Genomic DNA, 25279 nt, shown 5'->3' with positions numbered 1-25279 from the left:
TGGAGCAGTGGATAAGAATCCTCCCGCCAAGCAGGGGTCAGGGGTTCGATCCCTGATCCCGTGAGCCACGGCCACGGAGCCTGTACGCTGCAGTGGCGACTGAAGCTTGGCTGGAGCCCGTGCTCGCAGTGAGAGCGGCCACCGCAGAGACCCCACACAGCGCCACGAGGAGGAGCCCCTCATCGCGAGGAGCGAAAGCCCACACAAAACGCTGAAGACCCAGAGCCATCAATCAATCAACAAACAGATCAACACTGGGCGGGGTGGGGAACAGCAGGAGCTAGAAATGTCGGAACACCAGGTTTCTGGGAAAGTGCCCACTGTCCTGTATAATGGCAAATCTTCTGATCTCTAGATCTCAGTCATGCAGAGGTTTCTTAGACACTGCTAAAAAGGAAAAGGATAAATGCGTTTTCCCTTCATTTGCGTATCCAAGGTTCCTTTTGTATTTTACCTGGCAGGAGTGCCCAGTCTTATCTTGACAGGAAGCCCCTGACAGTGGGGGCCCCTTCCTGCAGCTGGTCATTGCCCCAATGGTTAAATTCAGTGAGTCTAAGAGAACCAAAGCTACCAAAACCTCACTGCCCTTCTTCCATGAGAACAACACAGCTATCTGATGGGTCTAGAGAGTGGGGACCTGAGCGCCCTCCCGTTCAGCCCCGCTGAGCGCTCCTCCTCAGTCAGGGGCTACATGCCTGCGGGAGGGCCGGGGCCTTCTGAGCGACCCCTTCATAAGGCAATAACCAAAGTTGAGAACACTGCAGGGCGGTCCTGTGACTGTCCTGTTCTTCCAGAGATAAGAGTCGAGAGGATAAGCAACCCCTTCCGGCAAGCCGACTGAAGTCAGCCTTTCCATTCAGTTTCTGTCAGGAACAGAGGAAACATTCTGATCTCTGTGTAACTCCTAAATCTCTCCATTAGATCTGCACTCAGGAGGGAAAGACGACGCTGTTCGCTGGACTCCAGGTATATGCTGCTTCATCAGATGTGTGTGTGAGTGTACAGACACACACATTCACAACATCTAATAGGTGTCATTTACCACAAGAAAAATGACACAGGAAATCCCCATGAGAAAAAGAGGAACATATGTAGATACCTGCTACATCACTGCTTTTTAAAAGGTAGAGCCCCGCCTTCCATGAACTCTAACGGGGAGAGAGAGCAGATGGTTAGAAACCTGGGGAGAGCGTCCCAGGTCTCGGTTAGCTCCCCTGCGCGCCCCTACTGACGACTCCCGTCTTTTCCTTCTTCCAACCTCGTGGACTCCCTAGAGACCTTGAGAATACAAGAATGAAAATCCTGTCTTTGATCTTTAGCAAGAAGTGTCACACATTCCTCTGCTGCCCTCCTCATGAAGGACAGGCCTCGCTCACACACGGGAGATCAGGCGTGAAGTCTGGGCCACAGAAGGGCAACGAGCCGCCCTCTGACAGCTGCCGCTGCGAGTGAGCGCTCTGCGGGGTCGTCTCCCGGCAAGAACAGGCCTGACAGCTCAGCAGGAGGACCCAGGAGGCCACTGAGGCCACACTGCTCCTGTAACGGCACAGTCTACGCAGCCACCATGGGAGACGGGAGATCATCCCCATAGGAAAGCAGCCCCAGCCAAAAACAACGAATCCCAAGCTCAAAGGCTGCGGGTCATCCGAGGTCCTTACCGTGTGAGGTTGTGTCTGTCCCCAACACATTCCACTCCGCTGGCAGCTTCAGGTGCCTGAAGGCCAGGGCGACTTTCTCATCGAGGGAGTTCACATCCGTGGACGGGGGTCCTGAGCGATCTAGGAAACGGGTGAAGTTCAGGGCCTGCTGGTTGCCGGCGCTGGTGGCCAGGAACTGGGCTGCGTCGTAGGCCTCGTCCTGGATGAACTGGAAGTCCTCTTCCGCCACCACAAACACGGGCAGGCCCTCTTTGGAAGCGCAGAGCAGCACCTTCACTGTCTCGCAGCAGTCATGACCTAAGGAGATACAGGCAGCAGGATGACAGATCAGAGCCCTCCCTCCTGAAGGACGGGGCGGTGGCAGGAATCTCAGCTCTTCCTGCCTGACATACATGCTCCCCCTCCTTCCCCCTAGCTCTGACAGCAATCTTCCACACTTCGCAAAACTCCATCTCTAATTCATTTTTCACAAGTGCTATTTGCAAATATCAATTGGCTCCCCTGTTGTTGTTCAGTCCATCAGTCATGTCTGATTGTCTGCAACCCCATGGACTGTAGCCCACCAGGCTCCTCTGTCCATGAGATTTCTCCAGGCAAGAATACTGGAGTGAGTGGCCATTACCTTCTCCAGGGGATCTTCCCGACCCAGAGATTGAACCCGCGTCTCCTTGTCTCCTGCATCGGCAGGCAGGTGCTTTACCGCTGAGCCACCTGGGAAGCCCCGGCTCCCCTACCAGATGACAGATTAAGTTTGCATTCCAGCTGCCACCATGCTGGCGGCATAATGTTTGGCATTAACAGTCTTTGAAAATCTCAATATACACTAATTTGTTCAACTTGAAGAAATTAAAGAATGAAAGCTCAAGGAGCTTGCGATGAGGCCTAGCGTCCAGTGGGAAGGCTCCTGAGCCACCCTGGACCTGGAAACCCGGCAGGGAAAAAGTCACTTCCACGGTTACCCGGCAGGAACTGGACTGAGGCCCCAGCGCCCCATGGACAGAGCCTGGCAAGGCATGGTCCATAAGATGGCAAAGAGTCGGACACAACTGAAGCGACTGAGCAAGCACCAAGCAGGCGACCCGATTTCACTTTACTACTGTGAAGCAATTCAAGGTGGAGAAAGTAACTTTTGCTCTGAGATGCCCATTCTTTCCTGTAATGCAAAGAGAACTTCAAAGAAATGGCCTGGTTTGCACTGGGATGATGCAATGCCGGGGCCAGAGACCACGGTGCCCACTGCCCAGAGGGGCAGAGACTGCACGAGCTGTGACATCAGGCAGCAAGCTACCCGCCACCCCAGGGCGCTCCACTGGCGTCTAGACCGGAAGCTGTGAGCACTGTTCCCGCAGGGAGGCATTCCTGGAAAATCAGATCCTCCCTGGGGTTTTCAGCCTCACAATGATATGCATTTCCAAGACGCAGAATGTATTCATCAAAACACACTTTTGCTCCACCTTCAGGCACTGATCTCAGCTGGTTGGAAGTATGTTCTTAACATCATCATTTCTTCCATAAATATCTTTCTGATGAGAAAAGAAACTGGAGTTGGTGTTTCTGTGTGAGCTGCGCCCCCTGGCGCGCCGCCTATGGAACTGCAGGCACCTGAAGGCCCGGCTCCCAGGGACCACCCACACCCAGAGCCCTTCCTGGCTTCTGGATGAGCTGGAGGGTCTCCAAGTGCCACTCCCCAAACCACAGGCGCAGCCAACAGAGGCTTCCCACCCGCAGAGCAAACTAAGCTTTCTGCTGTCTTTGAAAGAGAAAACACTCATTTGTTTTCCCTGTGCGACCAACGGGAGAAGTAAATCAATATTCTACATACGTCCCCCACCCCCACTGTGTGTGTGTGTTAGCTGCTTAGTCGAGTCCGACTCTGTGACCCCGTGGACTGCAGCCCATCAGGCCTCTCTGTCCATGGGATTCTCCAAAGCAAGAACACTGGAGAGGGTAGCCATTCCCTTCTCCAGGGGATCTTCCCAACCCAGGGATCGAACCTGGGTCTCCTGGCAGTGCAGGCAGATGATTCTTCACCATCTGAGCCACCAGGGAAGTCCCATTCCCCCCAGGAGCCTCTTTAAAGGCTTTCCTTTGTGACGAAAAGCCTCTCACTGGTGTGTAATCTAAGGATGGGAAAAAGTACTGACTAACCAAGAACCTATGGCACACCAGGCATCTGATGTGTCATTTTCTCAACACAATGAATTTATATGGTGTGTACTGTCCTCACGTTACAGATGAGCAAACTGAGACTTCACGAGATAAACTGCCCAAATTCACACAACCATGAAGCAGAATCTACCAGGTCTGATGCTGAACATCACGGGGTGAGAATTCGGTAAAGCACTGCTTATACATAAAGTAACAGTGACAGTTATGTCCCTGTCTGCAAGGAGCCCACCCTACACTTGGAATTTCAGGCCAGTATGACTATTAAAGCCAGAGGAACAGGCTCACGAACCCCGGAAACCAGTCTCCATACAAATGCATACCTCCACCAGTCGCTCCCACTGCCTTCCCAGCCGAATTCCTTCTAGAAAGGCTGTGGGAATCAAGCATCCTCTGCCCGCATGGGCGTGGCTGTTTATCTATACTCAGGTATGCATTTCAAGTCAACAAACACGCTGAATGTACATCTATTACACAAAATGAAATGGGGGGGGGGGGGGAATATTCATCTTTCTTTGGAGGGCAGCCAGCCTAATTATATAAGACAACTTCAGCAGGAACAAATCAGCTGGTTCGGGTAGTTACGGTTCGGGTGGTTTTCCTGGCAGAAAATATTTCTTTGAAACTGTTCTGTTACATTTAACAACTAACATCTGGGGAGTTCCCTGGCGGTCCAGTGGTTAGGACTCGGTGCTTTCACGGCTCAGGCCCAGGTTCAATTTTTTCATAGGGAAAAAAGAATTACTAATATCTATCTGGATGTCTACCAAGCTCAGGACACTGAGTAGAAGCTACACACACACACACACACACACGGACGTCTACCAAGCTCAGGACACTGAGTAGAAGCTACACACACACATACACGGACGTCTACCAAGCTCAGGACACTGAGTAGAAGCTACACACACACACACGGACGTCTACCAAGCTCAGGACACTGAGTAGAAGCTACACACACACACACACACACACACACCCCAGCAGCAGCTAATCACAGGGATCTAAGCCCTCCAGAGGTTTACAGAGACACAAACCATGCCCTCAAGGGCGAGAACCAGTACACACACACACACACACACACACACACACACACACACACCCCAGCAGCAGCTAATCACAGGGATCTAAGCCCTCCAGAGGTTTAAAGAGACACAAACCATGCCCTCAAGGGCGAGAACCAGTACACACACACACACACCCCCCCCCCAGCATCACAGGGATCTAAGCCCTCCAGAGGTTTAAAGAGACACAAACCATGCCCTCAAGGGCGAGAACCAGTACACACACACACACACACACACACACACACACACACACACACACACACACACACACACACACACACACACACACACACACACACACACCCCAGCATCACAGGGATCTAAGCCCTCCAGAGGTTTAAAGAGACACAAACCATGCCCTCAAGGGCGAGAACCAGTGCATTTCACAATTTCACACGTGGGTGAAAGGTGGCAGTTAAGGGCCTCCCACACCACCCCATCTGTAAAGTCTTTATTGAATCTGTTACACTGTTACTTCTGCTGTTTATGTTTTGGGTTTTTTGGCTGTGAGGCATGTGGGGTCTTAACTCACCGACCAGAGATCGCTCTGCATTGGAAGGTGAAGTCTTAAACACTGGACTTTTCTGATAGGTGTCCTGCTCCCAACTCTCCAACCCCAGAGGTTCTTCACTGCAACCCTCAGCACTCAAGACGCCTGGTCGGGCCCCATCCTTCCTTCCTACCTCCAGCACTAATAATAGTGATAACAATTATCACTATCGCTAACAATCTCTGTTCCAGGCACCATTCTCAGTGTTTTCCAAATAACAGCCCATTTAACCCTCATCACAGCCCGAAGCGGTAGGTACTACTATAATCCCCATTTGTCAGACGAGGAAATCAAGGCACAAAAAGGTTAAATGTCTGGCCCAAAGTTCTAAAGCTCCTACAAGTGGTAGAGTTATCATCTGAACCCAAGTTTCCTTGCTCTCACGTCTGCCCTGACACCAAGACTCACAGAGACAAGAAGGCTTGAAGAGGAAACGATGCTACCATGGAAGAACCAATGGGAAAGTATGGAAAACTCCATGCTCAAATCCTGGCTGTGGGACTCCTAAGCTGCCTGACCTCAGACCAGCTCTGCCTCTTCACATGCAGCGTGAGTGAGCAGCCTCTGCAGGCGCTATGGCGCCTCCTGCTGTACCAGTCTGGGGGTTTTTACCAGGCAGAAGGCGAGGAGACAGAAACTCAGGTCCCAGGAGTAGGAAACAGTTTCAAAACGTAAAAATGGAAGCAGAGTCCAAAGGATGGAATAACTGCTGTAAGACACAGTGTCAGTAAGATGACTAATTAGGCTACTTCTAGATGCTTCGTGTGAGGACAGACCTAGGTTTAAACCTAGTTTCTTACTTCCTAGACTGTGTGGCCTGAGATAAATGATAACCTCTCTAACACTCTTAAATCTACAGAGTACCCTCGTCCTGAAAGTGAAGACCTAAAATTTAGAAGACTCCTCTCAAATGCTTTAATACTTATCACCCCAAACAACATACACATAGCCTCATTTCATTTCCAAATTAAACAGACAATACCTATTTCTGTCAGAATAACTATAGCTGACCCTTTAACAAGACAGGTTTGAACTGCATGGGTACACTGATAATGTGGATTTTCCCCCACATGTATGTGCTACTATATTTACGAACGATGGTTGGCTGATGGAACCATGGACACGGAGGGTGGACAAAGGGACCAGAGCATCTGCGGACCCTGTTATCTGTGGGGCTCCTGGAACCCAGCCCCCTGCAAATACTGAGAGGCAACTGGACCTGAACAATGTGACGGTTCTCACTCACGAATCTCACCAGTAATAACAGCATTTCCCATTTATTCAGGGCTTCCCAGGTGGCTCACGCTCAGCCCTTCAAGGCTATTTTTCTTTTTTAAAGAGAACTATTATGTGTGTGTGTGCACATATATATACACATACATATAATACACACACATAGGCTACATGTAAACATACACACACAGGCTGTATGCACATATACATGCTTCCTTGGTGGCTCAGCAGTAGAAGAATCCACCTGCCAATGCAGGAGATGTGGGTTCCATCCCTGGGTTGGGAAGATCCCCTGGAGAAATGGCAACCCACTGCAGTATTCTCGCCTGGGAAATCCCATCGACAGAGGAGCCTGGCAGGGGGTCGCAACAGAGTTGGACAAGACTCAGTGACTAAAGACCAACAACAAAGCTCATTTTAAAACTCCTGACAGTCCTTCGAGGTAACTATGAATCAATGTCAATAAAAGCTAAAATTTGAGGTTTCACAATTCAATGATGAGAATGTGAATAATGTGGGATCCAAATTGAATTCTACCTTTAAACACACTTTAAGCTGAGATCTTACACTAACCTTACCTACAGTAATAATACCCACTGCCCCACCCAGCTTTCTCACCCGTCTCCTTCCCCAAGCCTGGGCAGAGGGGTCACACCGTCACTACGGTAAACATCAGCGCTGCTCTGTGAAGTCACCTCCTGTGTATACAGGGGCCAGGCCACCGTCCAGGTCTTCAACGTCCTCTCACACTCCCTGCACAGGCACACACATGTGCATGCACACACGTGCACACACACACTCTCACAGCCAAAGGCCACGGCGAAGCAATACCCACGTAATCCCAAACTGGAAAGTGCAGAAGTAATGGATCTGCACAGAAATCTAAAGCTGCTAAAAGGACTGTTTACTTGGCTAATAGGGTGGGGACAACAAAGGGGGCAGGAATAGAAAGTTTAAGAGGGTGTGTGTCTGTGTATGTGCGCGCGCACGCGTGAGCTCAGCAGCAGAAGCACGCCTGATTCTTTGTGCTGCTTTAGCTGTTAGAAGGTGGATGGGTGCGCGGGCACACGACGGTCTGCTCTATTCATGTGGAACTAAAACAAAACCGTGGAACAGAGGAGGTAGAATGTCAGAAAAGGCCATGAGACAGAAATTCAGAAGAAGTCATCCAACTGTGTGCCCAACATTCTCCCTTCAGACATGAATTCACAATCTGAAGGAGAAACTCTGAATCATGCTAAGTAAAATGTGCCATTTAGCTGGAATCTGCTTCGCATGACTATAGGCTCCGAGGGTTAAGGAAAATGGAGGCCTTCCTGGCCCAGTCTTCACCAAACTCTCAGTCAGCTGGGAGCAGGAACCAAGGGCCTCCCCTACATCTGGAAAGCCACCCTGCAAGGCTGACTAGGCTACCCTCTCACATTCGCCGTTTCTATTAGGCTCAAGCGGTTCACTGAATTGGTTTTTAATCCCTATGACCTTTCAGATAAAGTATACATAGGGGAAAAAAACATTTTTCAAAAGCAAAGGTTATATAATAATAAGGACCCATTAATAAAACTGAAATCACTGCATCTACCCACATAAAATATCTTACTACCACAAATTAGCTCTGAAGACTCAACTATCTTCAGGGGCCATTAACTTAGGACTGCCTTTGTACACACAAAATACAAGGTATTAACAATGTCTACATCTTCATGGCAAAAGAAGGGATGGGATGGGAAGCCATATCCAATTTGACATAATGACCACAATTTAACTCCTTTTTACAAGAAAACAGAAGCTGCAGCATAAAGAAGGGTAACAAGGTTTTCGACTAGTTCCGTGACGTTTTTCCTTCCACTGAAGTTCCTGGTAACTGAGAGAGGAAAGAAAAATCACAAGTCCTTTCAAAGACGGGGAAGTACTGGAAATTCTACTGAGACTCTTCTGAGGGAAAGACCTCTAAAGAATTGACAGAGGGGAAGAAGAGAGAGAGACTGTTAAAGAAACAAGGCCTGAAACCTCAATTCCATTTTTTTTTTTTTTACACTGACTTCTGAATATAACACACAGTCAGGTCTGATAAGTTTTACATCAGAAGTATGGAGTAAATCATGGGCTGGGAGAGGTCCGACCGTTCCTGAGTGAATTCTAAGAGGTCTGGAAGGAGACAAACAACTAGGGGGAGAGTCAGAGAGTACCACGTTTGAGACGGCCGTATACACGCAAGCACCTACAGAGACAGGGGTCTAATACTGCCGGTGGTTAAAGTCATTTTAACACTGTCAGCTACTGTTGTTGTTCAGTCCCTAAGTTGTATCCAACTCTTTGCAAACTCATGAACTGCAGCACGCCAGGCCTCCCTGTCTCTCACTATCTCCAAGAGTTTGCTCAAACTCAGGTCCGCTGAGTCAGTGATGCCATCCAACCATCTCAACCTCGGTCGTTCCCTTCTCCTCCTGCCCTCAATCTTTCCCAGCATCAGGGTCTTTTCCAGTGAGTTGACTCTTCGCCTCAGGGGGCCAAAATATTAGAGCTTCAGCTTCAGCATCAGCCCTTCTAATGAATATTCAGGGTTGATTTACTTTAGTATTGACTGGTTTGATCTCCTTGCAGTCCAAGGGACTCTCAAGAGTCTTCTCCAACACCACAGTTCAAAAGCATCAATTCTTCAGCACTCAGCTTTCTTTACAGTCCAACTCTCACATCCACACGTGACTACTGGAAAAACTACAGCTTTGACTACGGGGATCTTTGTCAGCAAAGTAATGTCTCTGCTTTTTAACATGCTATCTAGGTTGGTCATATCTTTTCTTCCCAAGGAGCAAGCATCTTTTAATTTCATGGCTGCAGTCACCAGCTGTAGTGATTTTGGAGCCCGAGAAAATAAAGTCTGTCACTGTTTCCATTGTTTCCCCATCTATTTGCCATGAAGTGATGGGAACAGATGCCATGATGGTCATTTTTTGAATGCTGAGTTTTAAGCCAGCTTTTCCCCTCTCCTTAAAATGCTCCCAATGTAGGTGACTCAAGGCAAACAGATCTCTATTACTGCACCAAGAGCTTCCACATAAGCCCAACACAGCTTCTGAGCTAAACGCTGCCCCTGACACACGGGAGAAATGAAAAAATAAAGGGGGAAGAATGAAGAAAGAACACACAACCGGGAGCACCTGGCGGGAAACAAAAGTTTAACCGCTCGTGGTCCTCTTAAAAGCATCTAACCCTTTTCTGAGCTCAGAGGTCACGAGGTGTTGTGCTCCTGAGGTCAGCGAGCTTTTCCGCAGGCTCCTTATCACTGTACGAAGCACCTGTATCCATGGCAACGAAATGGTGCTACAGATAAACAAAAGTGCTTAAGCAGGACCCAACAATTACTTCATTTCCTATTAGGCTAAAAGTGGCACACATCCCATCCAGGCCTTCTCTTTTGAGGATGAAACAATCGGGACTTTGTTTTGCCCTCGCGCCAACAAAAGGGATCCCTGGAGTGCTCGCTGGGCCATCCAAGCCCAGACCCACTCGGTCATTTCCTATGACAAAGAGTCAGTGGCGGAAAAGACAAAAATAATACACTTTACTACTTCACTTTGGCGAAGTATTTGAAACTTTGGTGTCTTTTTCTTTGCTCTGGACTGGTTACACAGTTAAAGGAAATTTTTGGTCTTCAGACACTAACAGGAGTGAGGACTATCTGCTAAAGTATGTACCTACTGCTAGTTTTCAGTGGTCTAACAGTAGATGTGCAAATTTAGATATAGTTGCCAAAGATCTCTGTATGTGTGTAGAGAAGCATTTAAGGAGAAGGGGAGAAACAGCAGGCCCAGGAATCACGTACACCTGGGGGGAGAAAGGGCCGGACTGACACTAAAAATCTGACGAACTATAATCTAGCTTATTACTCCAATCTTCTAGTCACTGACATCGCCCAAGCAGCTTATCTAGACATTTCTCTCTGTCTGACATCCCCACCCCATGAAACTTTAATACTGTATATTTGTATGCTATATCTGGGCTTTATATGTGAAGAGTAAGATCGGGGAAGTGGGTGCTTCCTGGTGGCTCAATGGTAAAGAATCCGCCTGCTGATGCAGGAGATGTGGGTTCCATCCCTGGTCCAGGAAGATCCCACGTGCTGCAGAGCAACTAAGCCTGTGTGCCCCAACCACTGAGTCTGCACTCCACAATGAGTAGCCCCCGCTCAGCCCAACTAGAGAAAGTCTTCGTAGCAACAAAGCCCCAGCACAGCCAAAAATAAATAAGCAAACAAAGTTATAATTTTTTTTTTTTTGGAAAAAGAGTTAAAAAAATTTTTTTAAACCACCTGAGAACCAACTCTCACCCCGCCAGGCGGACACTGGCCCCACGGTGACACGTGAACTCCATCCGAGTGCTGTGCCGAAAGCTCGAGATGGTGCAGGGTCCACACAGGCATTTCACCTGGACACCAGAGAGCACACAGCTTCCGTCACCTGGTCCTCCCCAAAGGTAGCCACGTATACTGATTAGCATTGGGACAGAAAGTTGTCTTTTAAAATATAAAATCACGTCTGTCTAGAGATAGCCTTATAGGAGGAGTACTTTAGGATAGAGAGACTTAGAAAACGTCCAATGAAAAAGTAACTGATTACTTCCGCAGAGCGCGAGGGCATCTCTGATTGGGCCAGGAAAAGCCTAGAACTTCTCAAGTGTTATTTGGGGACCTCGGGACGTCTACTGGCAGAAACAGAGCCTTGGTTCACAGGAACTGAGAGATATAGTGCTTTCACTGCAGGCTACCTGTTGAGACCTCGGCTGTAAGCAAAGATTTTTAGTTAAGCCCCCAAGGACTTCTGATCATGGTAAATGTACTTTTTTCTTTCCTTTCAATAACAAATCTGCTTTATATAGTATCTTCCCCTGATAAGTGAGAAAGAAAGGAAAGATACCAAAGAGCTGAGTCAAATTCTGGGTCAAGGAATGTTTGCTATCTTCCTGTCAAACAAGAACCTTTGCTGTGAATTCTGAAAGCAAATGACAGATATGCGGGGTGATGCTAGGATTTCATGTTATGAGAGATTCTGCACCAAAGCCTTTCACAAGGATTCACCCACTGAATACCCTGCCTCATTTTCCATCCTGCAGTTCCTGTTTGCTTGGTCTACCTTCACATTTAATTAATAAAAATGAGTACAGGACAGCACCTCATATCCCCCCCAGAATTACCTTCAGCGGGTACTCAGATTTCTTTATATTACTTACTCATCCTACAGCCTTTTAAAGAAAACATCTCAACCTCATCCCGCAAGAAGAATCACTGTTTTGGTAAAATGGGATTGGGGTTGGATTTGTTTTATATGAAGAGAAAAGAATAGAGGTGTTTTATTTTTATTTATTACAAAGCCAACAACTTTTGTCTTTAGACATATGTTTCACAGCAAATTATATTCTTAAACTAGTCAGTTTCATAGGTATTTTGAATATAGTCTTATACTATAAAACTTTTTTTGTCTAGTGTTAATTAGCACAAAGACAGCTTTACTTTCAAAAGAGAGGACAGTATTTCCAAAGTCTTCATATGTTTTTCTTAAAAATTACTATATATGTTAAAAATTACACATGCACTTTAAAACAGTCAAACAATTTAAAGGCAGATAAAGTCTCTAAGGCTCCAGTTAACTGTTCCAAGATGCTGCTACTCTTAACATAATTTCATTTTAAAAAGGGGGGACTGTATCATGTCTACAGCCTGTCTATGATGTTAAGGCAAGAAAATGCCTTTACAATTCCTTTACACCTAAACATACATATACAATTCATTGTTAAGTTTATCATCAGAAAAGCCAAAAAGTGAGAAAATATGAAAAAGTGTTGGGGGGGGGGGGGGGCGATGGACTGTAATCTCAATATCTGGAGTCAAAGAGATTTTTTTCGGGGACTCTCAAGAAATGTCTCCTCTCTTTACCCACCAAAATCATAAAAGGTCACAGATGAATGAACATCAAGGAGTAGCTGTCTTAGGAAGGTCAATCAATCATCTCGTTTTCGTGAAAACTAAAATATTACACAGCAGTGACAGTGAAACACACGGAGGACTCCAAGAAAAATCAGAGCCAGCAATCTGGGTGAAACTTGACATTTGCAGACACAAAGCTCTCGTTCTTCCATGGTCAGGTGGACGACTAGGACCCGAGGAGTGAGCCCCACACAGCGGGGGGCCCCAACAGCAGCTGCAGCGGGCGGACCAGACCATGCGCGTTCCCCCTCTAACCAGGACGCACATGCTCATTCCCCCTCTAACCAGACCATGCGCATTCCCCCTCTAACCAGACCATGCCGGGTCCCCTCTAACCAGGACGCACATGTACATGCGCGTTCCCCCTCTAACCAGGACGCCCAAGGCAGGTGCGGACTCGCGAGGAACCGTGGCTAATCTGACGCTGCGCTCCGCACAAAATCTGAGGCCATCAACAGGACACACAGAAATCATCAGATGCAGCTCTGGAGAGAAAACACAGGCTCCTGCCCCCAGTCAAGAAGCCAGAGAGCCCTCTGGCAGTTTGCAAAAGAAAGGGGTGGGGTGTGTGTGTGTGTGTGTGTGTGTGTGTGTGTGTGTGTGTGTGTGTGTGTGTGTGTGTGTGTGTGTGTGTGTGTGTGTGTGTGTGTGTGTGTGTGTGTGTACACACGTATGTACAACTTTCTAGCAGGGCAGTTTCTGAGAACCAGGATGGGGCGCTCTGGCAGTTTGCAAAAGAAAGGGGTGGGGTGTGTGTGTGTGTGTGTGTGTGTGTGTGTGTGTGTGTGTGTGTGTGTGTGTGTGTGTGTGTGTGTGTACACACGTATGTACAACTTTCTAGCAGGGCAGTTTCTGAGAACCAGGTGTGTGTGTGTGTGTGTGTGTGTGTGTGTGTGTGTGTGTGTGTGTGTGTGTGTACACACGTATGTACAACTTTCTAGCAGGGCAGTTTCTGAGAACCAGGATGGGGCGCTCTGGCAGTTTGCAAAAGAAAGGGGTGGGGTGTGTGTGTGTGTGTGTGTGTGTGTGTGTGTGTGTGTGTGTGTGTGTGTGTGTGTGTACACACGTATGTACAACTTTCTAGCAGGGCAGTTTCTGAGAACCAGGATGGTGTGTGTGTGTGTGTGTGTGTGTGTGTGTGTGTGTGTGTGTGTGTACACACGTATGTACAACTTTCTAGCAGGGCAGTTTCTGAGAACCAGGATGGGGGGTGTGTGTGTGTGTGTGTGTGTGTGTGTGTGTGTGTGTGTGTGTGTGTACACACGTATGTACAACTTTCTAGCAGGGCAGTTTCTGAGAACCAGGATGGGGTGTGTGTGTGTGTGTGTGTGTGTGTGTGTGTGTGTGTGTGTGTACACACGTATGTACAACTTTCTAGCAGGGCAGTTTCTGAGAACCAGGATGAGTTTCAACATGGTAAAAACCCGGTCCCATCAAGTGGTCCCATCAAGTGGCACCAGAGAACATGACAGACACGAATCCACGCCCTGGTGAAGCTGACGCTCCAGCAGAGGCGAGCAGAAAATAAATCACACGTGTCAACGAGTGAGATGTTGATCAGTGCAGTGGAGAAAAGTAAAGTGTTGAAAGGGGCCAGAGGGTGTGTAGAGGAGGCAGGTTTTTTTAAATATATAAAGGAGAAGGTACACTTTTATAAAGTGGACAGGAAAGGGCTCACTGAGAAGCTGATTGATTATCTGAGTATTTTCCTCAAGGAAAATAAGAAACAAGTCAAAGAAATCCCCCAAGGCAGATTTAAGGCCATTTACTTCTTCACGAAAATATTAACTCTGTAATATAAACAAGAAATTCAAAATTAGCCTATGAACCCCCAATCTGCCTGTGTCTCCCCACTCCTCCACAACAGTTGCTGAGCCAATCTGGACAACAGCAGCTGAAAAAGACAAGAGAAGAGGAAAAACCACACGCCTGACGACCAGAGCGATGAGGTCCACTCCGAAGCCTTTCCCGCTTCAGTAGCTAACAGAGGTCCTCCTCCACCAAGGAGCGAGGCTCCCCGGGACCCCTGCGCAGACACCCAAGGCTCAGGCGGCGCCTCGCTCTTCACTCGGCCCGCTCGGACCACGGGGTCTTAAAGGACTGGAATCCTGTGTCACCTCCGCTGGGATTAAGGGCCTCATGCAGCAGCCTGACTGAATCCGGCGGGCTGCAGAATATGCAGGCCAGCGGGGAGCAGAGGGGACAAGTTGAGAGAAGATGGCACTAGGTGAGATCATAATTGGAGGGGAGGAGAGCTGCTTAGAGGCAGACTAGGAGAGGCCAGGCACTGGGACTCCAAACTCCAAGCAAAGGGGTCAGGAAGGTACTGAGGATTCGGATCAAATCAGGGAGAAAGGGCAGAATACAATATCCATTCTGGCGGGCTGGAGCCAGCAGAACGAGGGTACCCAGAGCCAACTGGTACAAAAGGACACCCAGTGATGTGTGGGGCTGGGAAAGAAGGGGTCCTGAGACCTATTACAGAGGTGGCAGCCCAGAGGCAAGGGGGGGGGGGGGGGGACGGAAACTGAAGTCAAAAAAGTAGGCTGGGGACAGTATACAAGGATCTGGTAAGAACTTGGAGCACTTGGCTGTCATATGATACCATGGATCTGTGAACCGAAGGCAGTAACCACTTGCAGCCCACACTAACTTAGTACCTTCACACTGAAGGTATCGGGGCCGCCAGGCACAGCCCTCTCCCCCAAGAGGCTGGACCCTGCTGTGGCTGAGGGCGGCATCGAGGACACAGGGCTATGTCCTAACAGCTGTCCTTCCTCTGGGTCAGTCGCTCAGTCGTGTCCGACTCTTTGCGACCCAATGGATGTAGCCCACCAGGCTCCTCTGTCCATGGGGATTCTCCAGGCAAGAAAACTGGAGTGGGCTGCCATTCTCTTCTCCAGGGGATCTTACCAACCCAGGGATCGAACCTGGGTCTCTTGCACTGCAGGTGTATTCTTTACCGTCTGAGCCACCAGGGAAGCCCATTCCCCTGGTATCTGCTTGCAGGCTTTCTTGCTATCTTATCTACCTACACACACACACACACACACACATCTACACATCCACAAACACACAAACTGATACAGTACTTCTAAATCAGAAGGAAAAGTAAGTTTATAAAAGTTATCCTCATTGCTTTCCTAATAAGAGCGCAGTCAGGCACTGACTGAGTCTCTAACACCCAGCTGAGGGGCTGTTGCCCACTGCCACGCACACAGAAGATGTGTCTAGCAGGGGCGACCTGGATAGCTCCCGCTCGGCAGACTGCAAGTTCCAGATCAGACCCTCTGACATGACATCCATCACAGGAACAAGACGACCGGAGCTCTGAGTTACGAAGGAGGACACGTAACACTCTTTCGGGGAAAGAAAAACAACCAGCACCTCTCCTGAGCTTCCTCACTCTCCCGTCCCTAACAGTCTGACGGAGAGTATACATCGGAACTGCCAAAACCTTTAAATTCTGTATTTTCAAAATCACTTTTGCCAAGGAGGAGGATAAATACAGCTTTTAACTGTCAGAATCTCAGTTTGTGAATGTGGTATAACTTCTAGGACCTGGCAGGCATCAGAAGTGAAGTCAGGTTATGTAAAACGGCACAGCAGCAACCAAAAACTGGCGGTTTTTTAACATGATCTATTTCAACAAAAGTGGAATCGATGTTACATAAAAACACTGAAGACAGGAAAAGTTCCCAGAAGAACGGAATCCATTTTGTTCTCTGAAAGCAAATGGTTCAACTGTCAACACTTTTTATGGGTTTCCCCCTAAATGTCCCCTCTTTTGTACTCAGATGAAATTTAACCAATTATTAACTTTGAAGCAAGGTTGAGGAGAGACAGAATAAGTTCATTTCCAAACACAAATCAGTATACCTTCAGATGCCTGGAATCAGTCAAAAGCTGGTGGAATTAGCAATGATATAATGACTTTGCAAAGGATTTTTAATAAGTAAACAGTTTCCTTTTAATTCCATTAAATGGATAAATGCAACAGTGATTAAGTATTCATTTCACCATGAACGATAATCTGTTAATTTGGGGGAACTTTGGTTTTTACACTCTTCCCCTCACAGATACGAAGGAATGTATTAGCAGTCCCATTTTACCTTTGCTTTTGCCAAAATGAAAGTCAGAATCAAAATTGTAGTCACACGCAGTGACCGCATGAATTTTTATCTTTTAAATGCATTTTACTTTGATTCAAGATTCCAATAAATTAAAATTTTTGTTGATCTTAACGACTGTCTTCTAATTTATGACACCATTCTATTTCAATTATTTTTAGTCAGGCTCAGGTTTTGTGCAACAAGCAAGAAATAAACAAAATGAAGTGTATTTAAAACAAAAATGCAACTGCAGTTTCCTCACCCTGATTGGTTCTTCCTATCACTCTATGCTAGAACACAGAATAAATAAAGGCAGGTGAAGACTGTGTTCAAACACTTACCAGGAGCGATGGTCTCCAGCGTGTTAGAACTGACCTTCCGTGTACTTGTACAATGGTGGAGGGTGGAACCCGAAAACACCAAGTAAAAAACTACATCATCTTCAACTTTGTCCTCTTCCGCGAGCAGTACGGTAACAACACAGTCGCCCTAGGAAAGGCGGAGAGGGAGCAGGTTTGCATTAGTAAGGTTCTCCTGGGGAGCTGGTTTTTACACAACATCAAACTGAAAGGGAAATCAATGTATCACAGAAACTGCACCCATTCTAGCAAGTTTATACAAACACTGACTGAGCCCTTAATGTGCCAGGAAGTGGTCTAGGCATTGAGGATACGAAACAATCTGTCTTCTTTCAGCTTACATTTTAGTGAAGGTGATGAGAAAAACAAGTAAACCAACAAGATATTGGGATATTTACTTGGAAAATTTTTTAAAAGAACATAAACCGGCTCCCTTAAAAAGCTCTGTAAAAATTCCAGGAAAATCTAAAAATAAGGCAGAGAGGACGGAGGAAGTACATTAAACAGCTACATCCTTATACTTCAAATGCCCTTTAACCTCTGTGTTCTGTTTGCTGCAGTAACTCTCTAAACTCTACATCCCACGAGTCACTGCCAAGTCCACCCATTCTCCAGTAAATACGGAGTGCCTCTGAAGAGCTGGCTGGAAGCAGTAGAGTGCAAAGGACCTGGGCTCAAGACCAATCTGGGTTTAAACTCCATCTAAAAAGGTTTTACTTAAATCCTCTAAATCTCAGTTTTCTTGACTGTATAAATGGAGATAATACCTTCTCTTCTTACAGCTAACATGTGAGAACTCTTGAAACACATTCACCACTCAGCCTAGGATAAGGCTCTCAACCTGTGAGGATGGGAGGGTTTGCTTTTCCAACAATGTGTGTTTCCGGACCATCTGGAATTGCTGTTCTTCTTTATCCCACCCCCTCCCCATCAAGCCATAAATCTAATCCCAGTAACTCTGCCTGTGACTCTGCAAATATTTAGAAGTTAAGACATCTTCATCCTTCACTTGCTGATTATCTTCTTCCTGGTAAAGAATCTGCCTGCAGTGCAGGAGAATTGGGGTCGATCCCTGGGTCGGGAAGATCCCCTGGAGAAGGGAAGGACTACCCACTCAAGTATTCTTGCCTGGAGAATCCCATGGACGTAGGAGCCTGGTGGGCTACAGTTCACGGGGCTGCAACTATCATTTTCAATCATCTTCTAACAACTTTTTTTTGGCTACACCACGCAACATGTGGGATCTTAAGTTTCCCAACCAGGAACTGAATGCACGCCCCCTGCAGTGGAAGCTGAGTTCCAAACCACTGGGCCACAAGGGAATTCCCTCTTCCAGCAATTTTTATAGATTAATCTTTTTTTAACTGAGATCAGTGGCTAAATTAAATTTATTCTATGAAACAGAGTCCTAATTACCATTCTCCCAAACATTATATAATTTATGTGGTAACCATAAACAAAGGACTTTAAAGCACTGAGGCTTAGGTTGTGTACATCTTTAATGATGTGCTATGGAAAATCTAATTAAGAGAAAGTCAGGCCATTTTACCATTAAATAGGGGAGAATTCTCATTACTTACAGCATTTTTTCCCTTCCTACATTAGCAGTAGTAAAGCCAATTAAAGAACCATGCCACTCTGTGGCCACAACTTAATGGCCAGCAGCAGAACAGAGAAGCAGGTAATGCTTCAGTCCATAATGGAAACCAAACATCTGAAAATCAAACTTGGGATCAAGGCTAGTAATAGGAATACTCTGAATTCCAAGCAGTTCCCAGAGCCCAAAGTGCCTCTAATTTTTTCCCAGGGTTCTAGGCAGTGCCCTGTGTCCGACATGGGTTCCAGTCTGCTGTAAGAAGTCAGAATGAACTACAAATAAGCTGTAACCTACCAAGACTGATGAACTGGAAAGTTCCCAAGCACCCTAACACAGGAATAGCACGGTCAGTACAACAGCATTACCCCTGACTTCAGACACTATTTAAACTTCAGAACTTGTACGTCCCTATTTTGGAAATGTTTTTGAAAAGTTTAAGCTGGTAAAATGTTTACTATCCTTTGGCATAATAAACTACAACCAGAAAAATGTCTGCAGCATACAGAGAAGAATCAATTTTTCAAGGTATTGAAATATCACTATAACCTGAAAAAAAAAGTTACTGAAAGTTTTAAAGTTTCATTTTTTAGAGCACAGGTCGGCAAAGTCTGAGCCATGGGTCAAGTCCAGCACTCTCGTTTGTGTATGGCTCACAAGCTGGGAAAGGTTTTTACATTTTTAAGTGGTTGAAAAGAATAAATAAATGTGCGTGTGTGTATGTGTATATATATATTTATACACACACATACATGTATACACACACACACACATGCGCACGCGCGTGAGTGCCAAGTTGCTTCAGTTGCATCCAACTCTTTGTGACCCCATGGACTGTAGCCCATCAGGCTCCTCAGTCCATAGGATTCTCCAGGCAAGAATACTGGAGTGGGTAGCCATGCCTTCTTCCAGGGGATCTCCCCAACCCAGGGATCGAACCCGTGTCTCCTGCACTGCAAGCAGATTCTTTACTGGTGAGCCACCCGGGAAGGGAAATATATATACATATATACAAACACACACACACACACACACACACACACACGTGTATATATATATGGAAAAGTAAATGGCAACCCACTCCAATATTCTTCCCTAGGAATTCCCATGGACAGAGGAGCCTGGTGAGCTACAGTCCATGGTGTTGCAAGAGAGTCGGACATGATTAGCAATTAAACACACACACACACACACACACACACACTTAGGACTCATAAGCCCCTATTTTGGAAACATTTTTGAAAAATTGAGGCTGGTAAACTATCCTTTGGCATGATAAAACTACAACCAGTTAAAATGTCTGCAGCATACAAAGAAGAATCAATTTTTCAAGGTATTGAAATATCACTATAAACTGAAAAAAATAAATGCTACTGAAAGTTCTGAAGTTTCCTTTTTGGAGCACAGGTTGGCAAGTATGAGCCATGGGCCAGGTCCAGGCATCTGCTGGTTTGTGTGTGGCTCACACATATTAACACGGGAAAATTCTATGACATTCAAACTTCGGTATCCATAAATAAAACTTTATTGGGACACAGTCATGTCATTTGTTTACAGTGTCTATGGCTACTTTCGCAACACAACGGGCCATCAAAGAGTTGACTTTGCTCTGTCACTTGAGTTGTATCTGACTCTTTGCGACCCTGTGGACTGTAGCCCGCCAAGCTCCTGTCTCTGGGATCCCCAGGCAAGAATGCTGGAGTGGGTTGTCATTTCCTACTCCAGGGAATCTTCATGACCCAGGGATCGAACCCGAGTCTCCTGCCTGCATCTCCTCATTAGCAGGCAGCTTCTTTACCACCTGAGCTGTCAAGGAAGCCCACTGAAGAGCTGGGTTATTGCAAAAGAGATCACAGAGTCTGCAAGCCTAAACTATTCACAATGTGGACTTTTGCAGGGGGAGAAAGTTTGTTTTTCACTTAGATATCTAACCTGAAATTCAAAGAATACATCTTTTTTCAAAATCAAAAAGGTCCTCTCCACAAAAGCCCCAACATCTTGCCAGGCGACTTTCTGAGCCCAAGACACAGGCGACACCTGGGGCCTTCTCTTCACTGCGGTCAGAAGGGACGGCTAATAAGCAGCTGAAATTCCTTTCAACAAAGCTTTCAGGAGCAACCTCTTCCTTCATTCCCAAGACAAAAGTAAGTTTTAAATTGCTTCCATAGCTCTATTTTTTTTTTTTTTAAACACTGAGTCAGCTACCCACAATATTAAATAGAAGTGAACACAGAAGCCTAATTCACCTCAAACTCACTTGAAGTTTAGGTTCTGAAGGCATCCGGAATTAAAGCATCTGTTCTCCTTGAAGGAATACTCTCAGCACTCTGATAAAGCTGCTAGGAGCAAACAATAAACATTTGGACTCCGCATTTCAGCCTCATGACTCCTGTTTTACTGCAGTAGTAACCAGACACTTAGAACTATTCGAGATGGCCTTAAAATAGGCGATTAAAAAATAAAAATGAAAACAGGTCTAAGTAAGCAGCTCAGTTGAGGTGGTCGTTTTGATCACACCTTCCCTGAGAGATACCCTGGTGATGGATCTTGCTGCTCAGGGGAAGGAGAGGCCAGCCCCGGGGAACAGACAGGTCAACCAACCCAGGTTGCTAACCAGTTAACACGTCTGTTGTGTTTTTACCTATAACAGATAACTTATTAACAAGGAAAACTTCCAAGATATTCTTGATAAAAATTTTAGTTTGACCCAATCCCAAGAAGAGAATACATCTGCATTTCTCCAGTAATCTGAACTCAAAAACCACGGCGTATTATTATAAAAATAATCCCATGTTTTTTCATTCATGAGAAATGTATCCTTGAACCTGACCATTTCTCCAGGGTCCTAACTAGTTTTGCTGACAGATGACACAAGAACTAATGGAAAGTGCCATCTACACCAGGCCTCATTTTCTAAGTCACAGGTGATCCCCGATAGATAAATGCATTGTAATTCTAAATGACATGGATCACTTACATAGCTTTAAATGGTATCTATGATCTCCGTTACCCACCTTTAACTCATTTACATTGTAGATAAACTATTAATAGAACTAAAATCATCTTTATGTACCTACTAATAAGCAGGAAAAAAAATTTATTTTCCACTTAGATTTCTATCCCGGAGTCCTAAGAATAAATCTTCTTTTCTAGATCAAGGATTCTCTCTCTGCATTAGGCCTACCATCTTGCTGAGAGTCTCTCCTTGCCCCAAGATACTAGTCATGTCTAACTGGAGACGGTAACTGCCTCTCACTGGGGACAGTACCGTGACGGGGACAAACTGAATGGGGCAGAGAAGAGCATCGGAGGCGTGGGAAGGAGCGACTCTCGGTGTGGGGACAGACAAGGCCCTGGAAGCAGGCAAGGTGCTGGGTGGAGATGAGGCGGGTGAGCTACAGTCCTGTGGGAGGAACGCTAAAAGAAGGGACGGCGCTGATCTCAAAGACAGCAAGACAGTGTCAGTCACAAGGTTCCGGAAGGTGGGCCCCTTCAGCAGCAAGATAACTGGCGTGGAACGTATGCTGGGGCTGGCCTGTACAGGCCTGTGAGGGCGCATCACGTTTTCAGGAACCCCACAAACAAGCTGTTAGACACGGCCACTATTAAAAGTATATGATCTTCGCTTTCCTGAATGGAGAAAGTGCTATCAACACATATAGGCTATCACATATGAAATGGAGAGCTGTGAGAAGCTGCTGAGTAACACTGGGAGCCCAGCCCGGCGCTGTGATGGCCCAGAGGGGCGGCGTGGGAGGAGGCTCAAAGGGAGGGGATACGTGCATCATTATGGCTGATTCTCGTTGCTGTATCGTGGAAACCCAGACAACACTGTAAAAATTAAAAAACAAACAAAAAAACAGACATGTAATTAAATGCCGGATGAAATGCAAAAAAAAAGTAAATGATTTAAATGTATAATTATGTAAATATTAAAGAGATGTAACACACCCTCAAAACATCCTGTTGTAGTTTTTTTGCCACTTGAATAAGTGGCACAAAAACATGAAATGAACTAACGTCGCCTGTCTCCTGATCCTACCCGCTGAGGACACAGCATCGCAGTGCTCCTATTAAAGAATGCATGCCCTCGACTGAGTCAGAAGAAAACATCACACACAACCAGACTGAGAGGCTTTCTATTTTAAAAAAAAAAAAAAGGTTGATCTGAACCTTTCAAAAATGTCACTAACGAAAGACTCAGATTACAGAGACTGAAAAGATTTTCCAACTAAATGCGATGCATGGTCCTGGGCTGGATCCTGAATGACAAACTGCTTTAAGGACATTAATGGGACATGTGTCCAGATTTAAATGAGGTTTACACACATTTAACACTGTACCAATGTTAGAACTTTCCTGACTTCGGTAACCGTGCCATGATTTATATGATCCCTGTTCTTAAGAAACACACAGTGAAGTATCTGGGGTAAAGGAGCATGTCTATAGGTTATTCTCAAATGATTGGGGTGGGGGGCGGAGAGAATGATTAAGCAAATGAGGTAGAATGTTAACAGTTGGTGAAGCTGGGTTTAAGGCATACGGGATTTCTTTGTACTATTCTTAAACCTTTACTGTAAACTTGAAATCATTTTATAATAAAGTTTTCAAGAAACAATTTGTCAAATAATTTATATGGCCAGATATTCAAAGTTAAAAGGTGCAAAATTAAGTTCCATTTCTGAGGCTTTTAAAAAAATTTTTTAACATCTTGCACTAATCTTGGTCACTAATACCATTCTCTACTAAAAGGAACCAAGGCTGCTGGAAGATGGCCGTTTCCAGGTCTAGGTCAAGGGTATGTCAAGATGAGCTTGGAACATCTAGCTTTGAAAGAAAGTAAGCAAACGTCCTCCTCCCTCCCCTAAAAAAGGACAGGGACATGCTGACACGATGCACATCGACGTGGCTTCCTCTGGCCAAATCTGGGACAATTTTAGACCAAACTGTCAATGAAGAACAGTAATGAATTATAAACAATAAAAAAAAAATAGGAAGGAAGCCATGACTCTATACCAACAATAGACAAATAAAGAGGAGAAAGGTGAGCGCCTACGTATAGGGGAATGAGGAAGGCTGATGTTCACAGTGGGAAGAATGTCAAACTAATGAAAGTACTATCATTTTGCCATCATAATGGGAGAGATTGAGTCTGGCAAAAATTTTCAGTGAGTACTCAAGTTAGGGGAAAATTCTGATGAGGAACAAGCTATTTACCTTGCCTTAACAGTGTCTCCCCAGGCTGTCATGTTACGTGGCAGCCTGGACGCGAGGGGAGCTTGGGGGAGAACAGATACACGGACGTGGACTGCTGAGTCCTTCACTGTTCACCGGAGACTACCACAGAACTATAACCAGCTGCACTCCAATATACAGTTTAAAGAAAAAAAAAAAGAGGGGTACTGTATTTGTGGACTTGTCTCAGATAACGAAGACATGACTGCTAAAAACAGTAATTAGCTCCACTGTGATTTATAAGAGAAAAGCTCCTGTCTTCGGAAATTCACACTGAAGCATGTAAGGGGTAAAAATCCATTACATATGGCACTTTAGCAAAAGGCAATAAAGGAAATATTGTGAGTGTGTACAGGTTTTTAGAGAGTACAAAAGATAAATCAAACGGGATAGAATGTTTGCAAGTGCTAATTACCCTGAGTGACTAGCATCTGGGTATTCTTTGCCCTGACTTTTTTTTAACAACTTCTTATGAATTTCAAATTATTTCCACACATAAGATTTTAAAAACAAAGATAAGGGGAAAATGTTTAATTCACAAAGGTTTAAAGGACTCACGGACTACGGATATGGCAAGCTCAATCAACACAGATGTGGACAAAGGTCTACGCCGACAGCAACCTGTTTATATAGTTCCCCTGGTGCTCCAGCCCAGGCTGAGAGTGTGGAGCACCCCCACCCCCATGCACAAATGCATCTCACCCAACAAGAGAGGGAAAAACTAACACACCACAGCAACCATTTTAATCACTAAATTAGTTTTCTACAAACAATAAATACACAGGAGCCTGGTGACAGGAGAAAGGGACGCAGGCTCACCACAACCATTTTCTGAGCGCCCCCTGCAGGTCAGAGGCAGCACCAGCTGCTTTGCAAACTCAACCGAGTATTTGCAAGGCAAATATCTTTACCCTTCTTGGAGATGAGAAGAGCAGCCCAGAGGACGTTAACGTTTAAGAACACAGCTAGGAAAGGGTAAAGCTGGGATTCAAATCCAAGTAGGATTCCAAAGTCTCTATTCTTTCCACGATTCTGACACCAAGGTTAGTGCAGGAAACAGAAAGGAGAGAAACACAAAGAGATAATTCTCAGAAGAAACACGTTCAAGAGCAAGCGACAGACACCCGAAGGTCTGCAGGCAGAGAGAAAGCGTGCTGAAAACAAGGGAGACGGAAGGATCCGGAGGTGATGTGGGAGCGTTCAGGCAGCAGATAAGCTGAAACCGAGGGCAAACTCACACTCAGGCACACCGGCTGCCTCGCCCCAAGGATGTGTGACAAAGCCGAAGAGTGCCTGTAAGTGTACACTCGGCACACGAGGGCTTC

The 25279-nt window shown here is 46.0% G+C and overlaps 1 protein-coding gene across 11 annotated transcripts in view; it reads right to left on the bottom strand.

Moving 5' to 3' along the window:
- AKAP13 (A-kinase anchoring protein 13) overlaps nt 1-25279 on the bottom strand; it is a 314895-nt gene that overhangs the window by 179709 nt on the left and 109907 nt on the right. For all 11 annotated transcript variants that reach the window (XM_043921539.1, XM_043921537.1, XM_043921536.1 and 8 more), the window contains exons 3-4: nt 17108-17255; nt 1659-1955 (exon numbers count right to left, since the gene is read on the bottom strand). In XM_043921539.1, the coding sequence (XP_043777474.1) occupies nt 1659-1955; nt 17108-17255 (445 nt within the window). The remainder of the gene's footprint in view (nt 1-1658; nt 1956-17107; nt 17256-25279) is intronic.

This window comes from Cervus elaphus, chromosome 13 (assembly GCF_910594005.1).
Source record: "Cervus elaphus chromosome 13, mCerEla1.1, whole genome shotgun sequence".
In the NCBI taxonomy this organism is placed as follows: domain Eukaryota; kingdom Metazoa; phylum Chordata; class Mammalia; order Artiodactyla; family Cervidae; genus Cervus; species Cervus elaphus.
The sequence above is the reverse complement of the archived record's forward strand: the minus strand, read 5'-3'. Positions and strand labels throughout refer to the sequence as shown.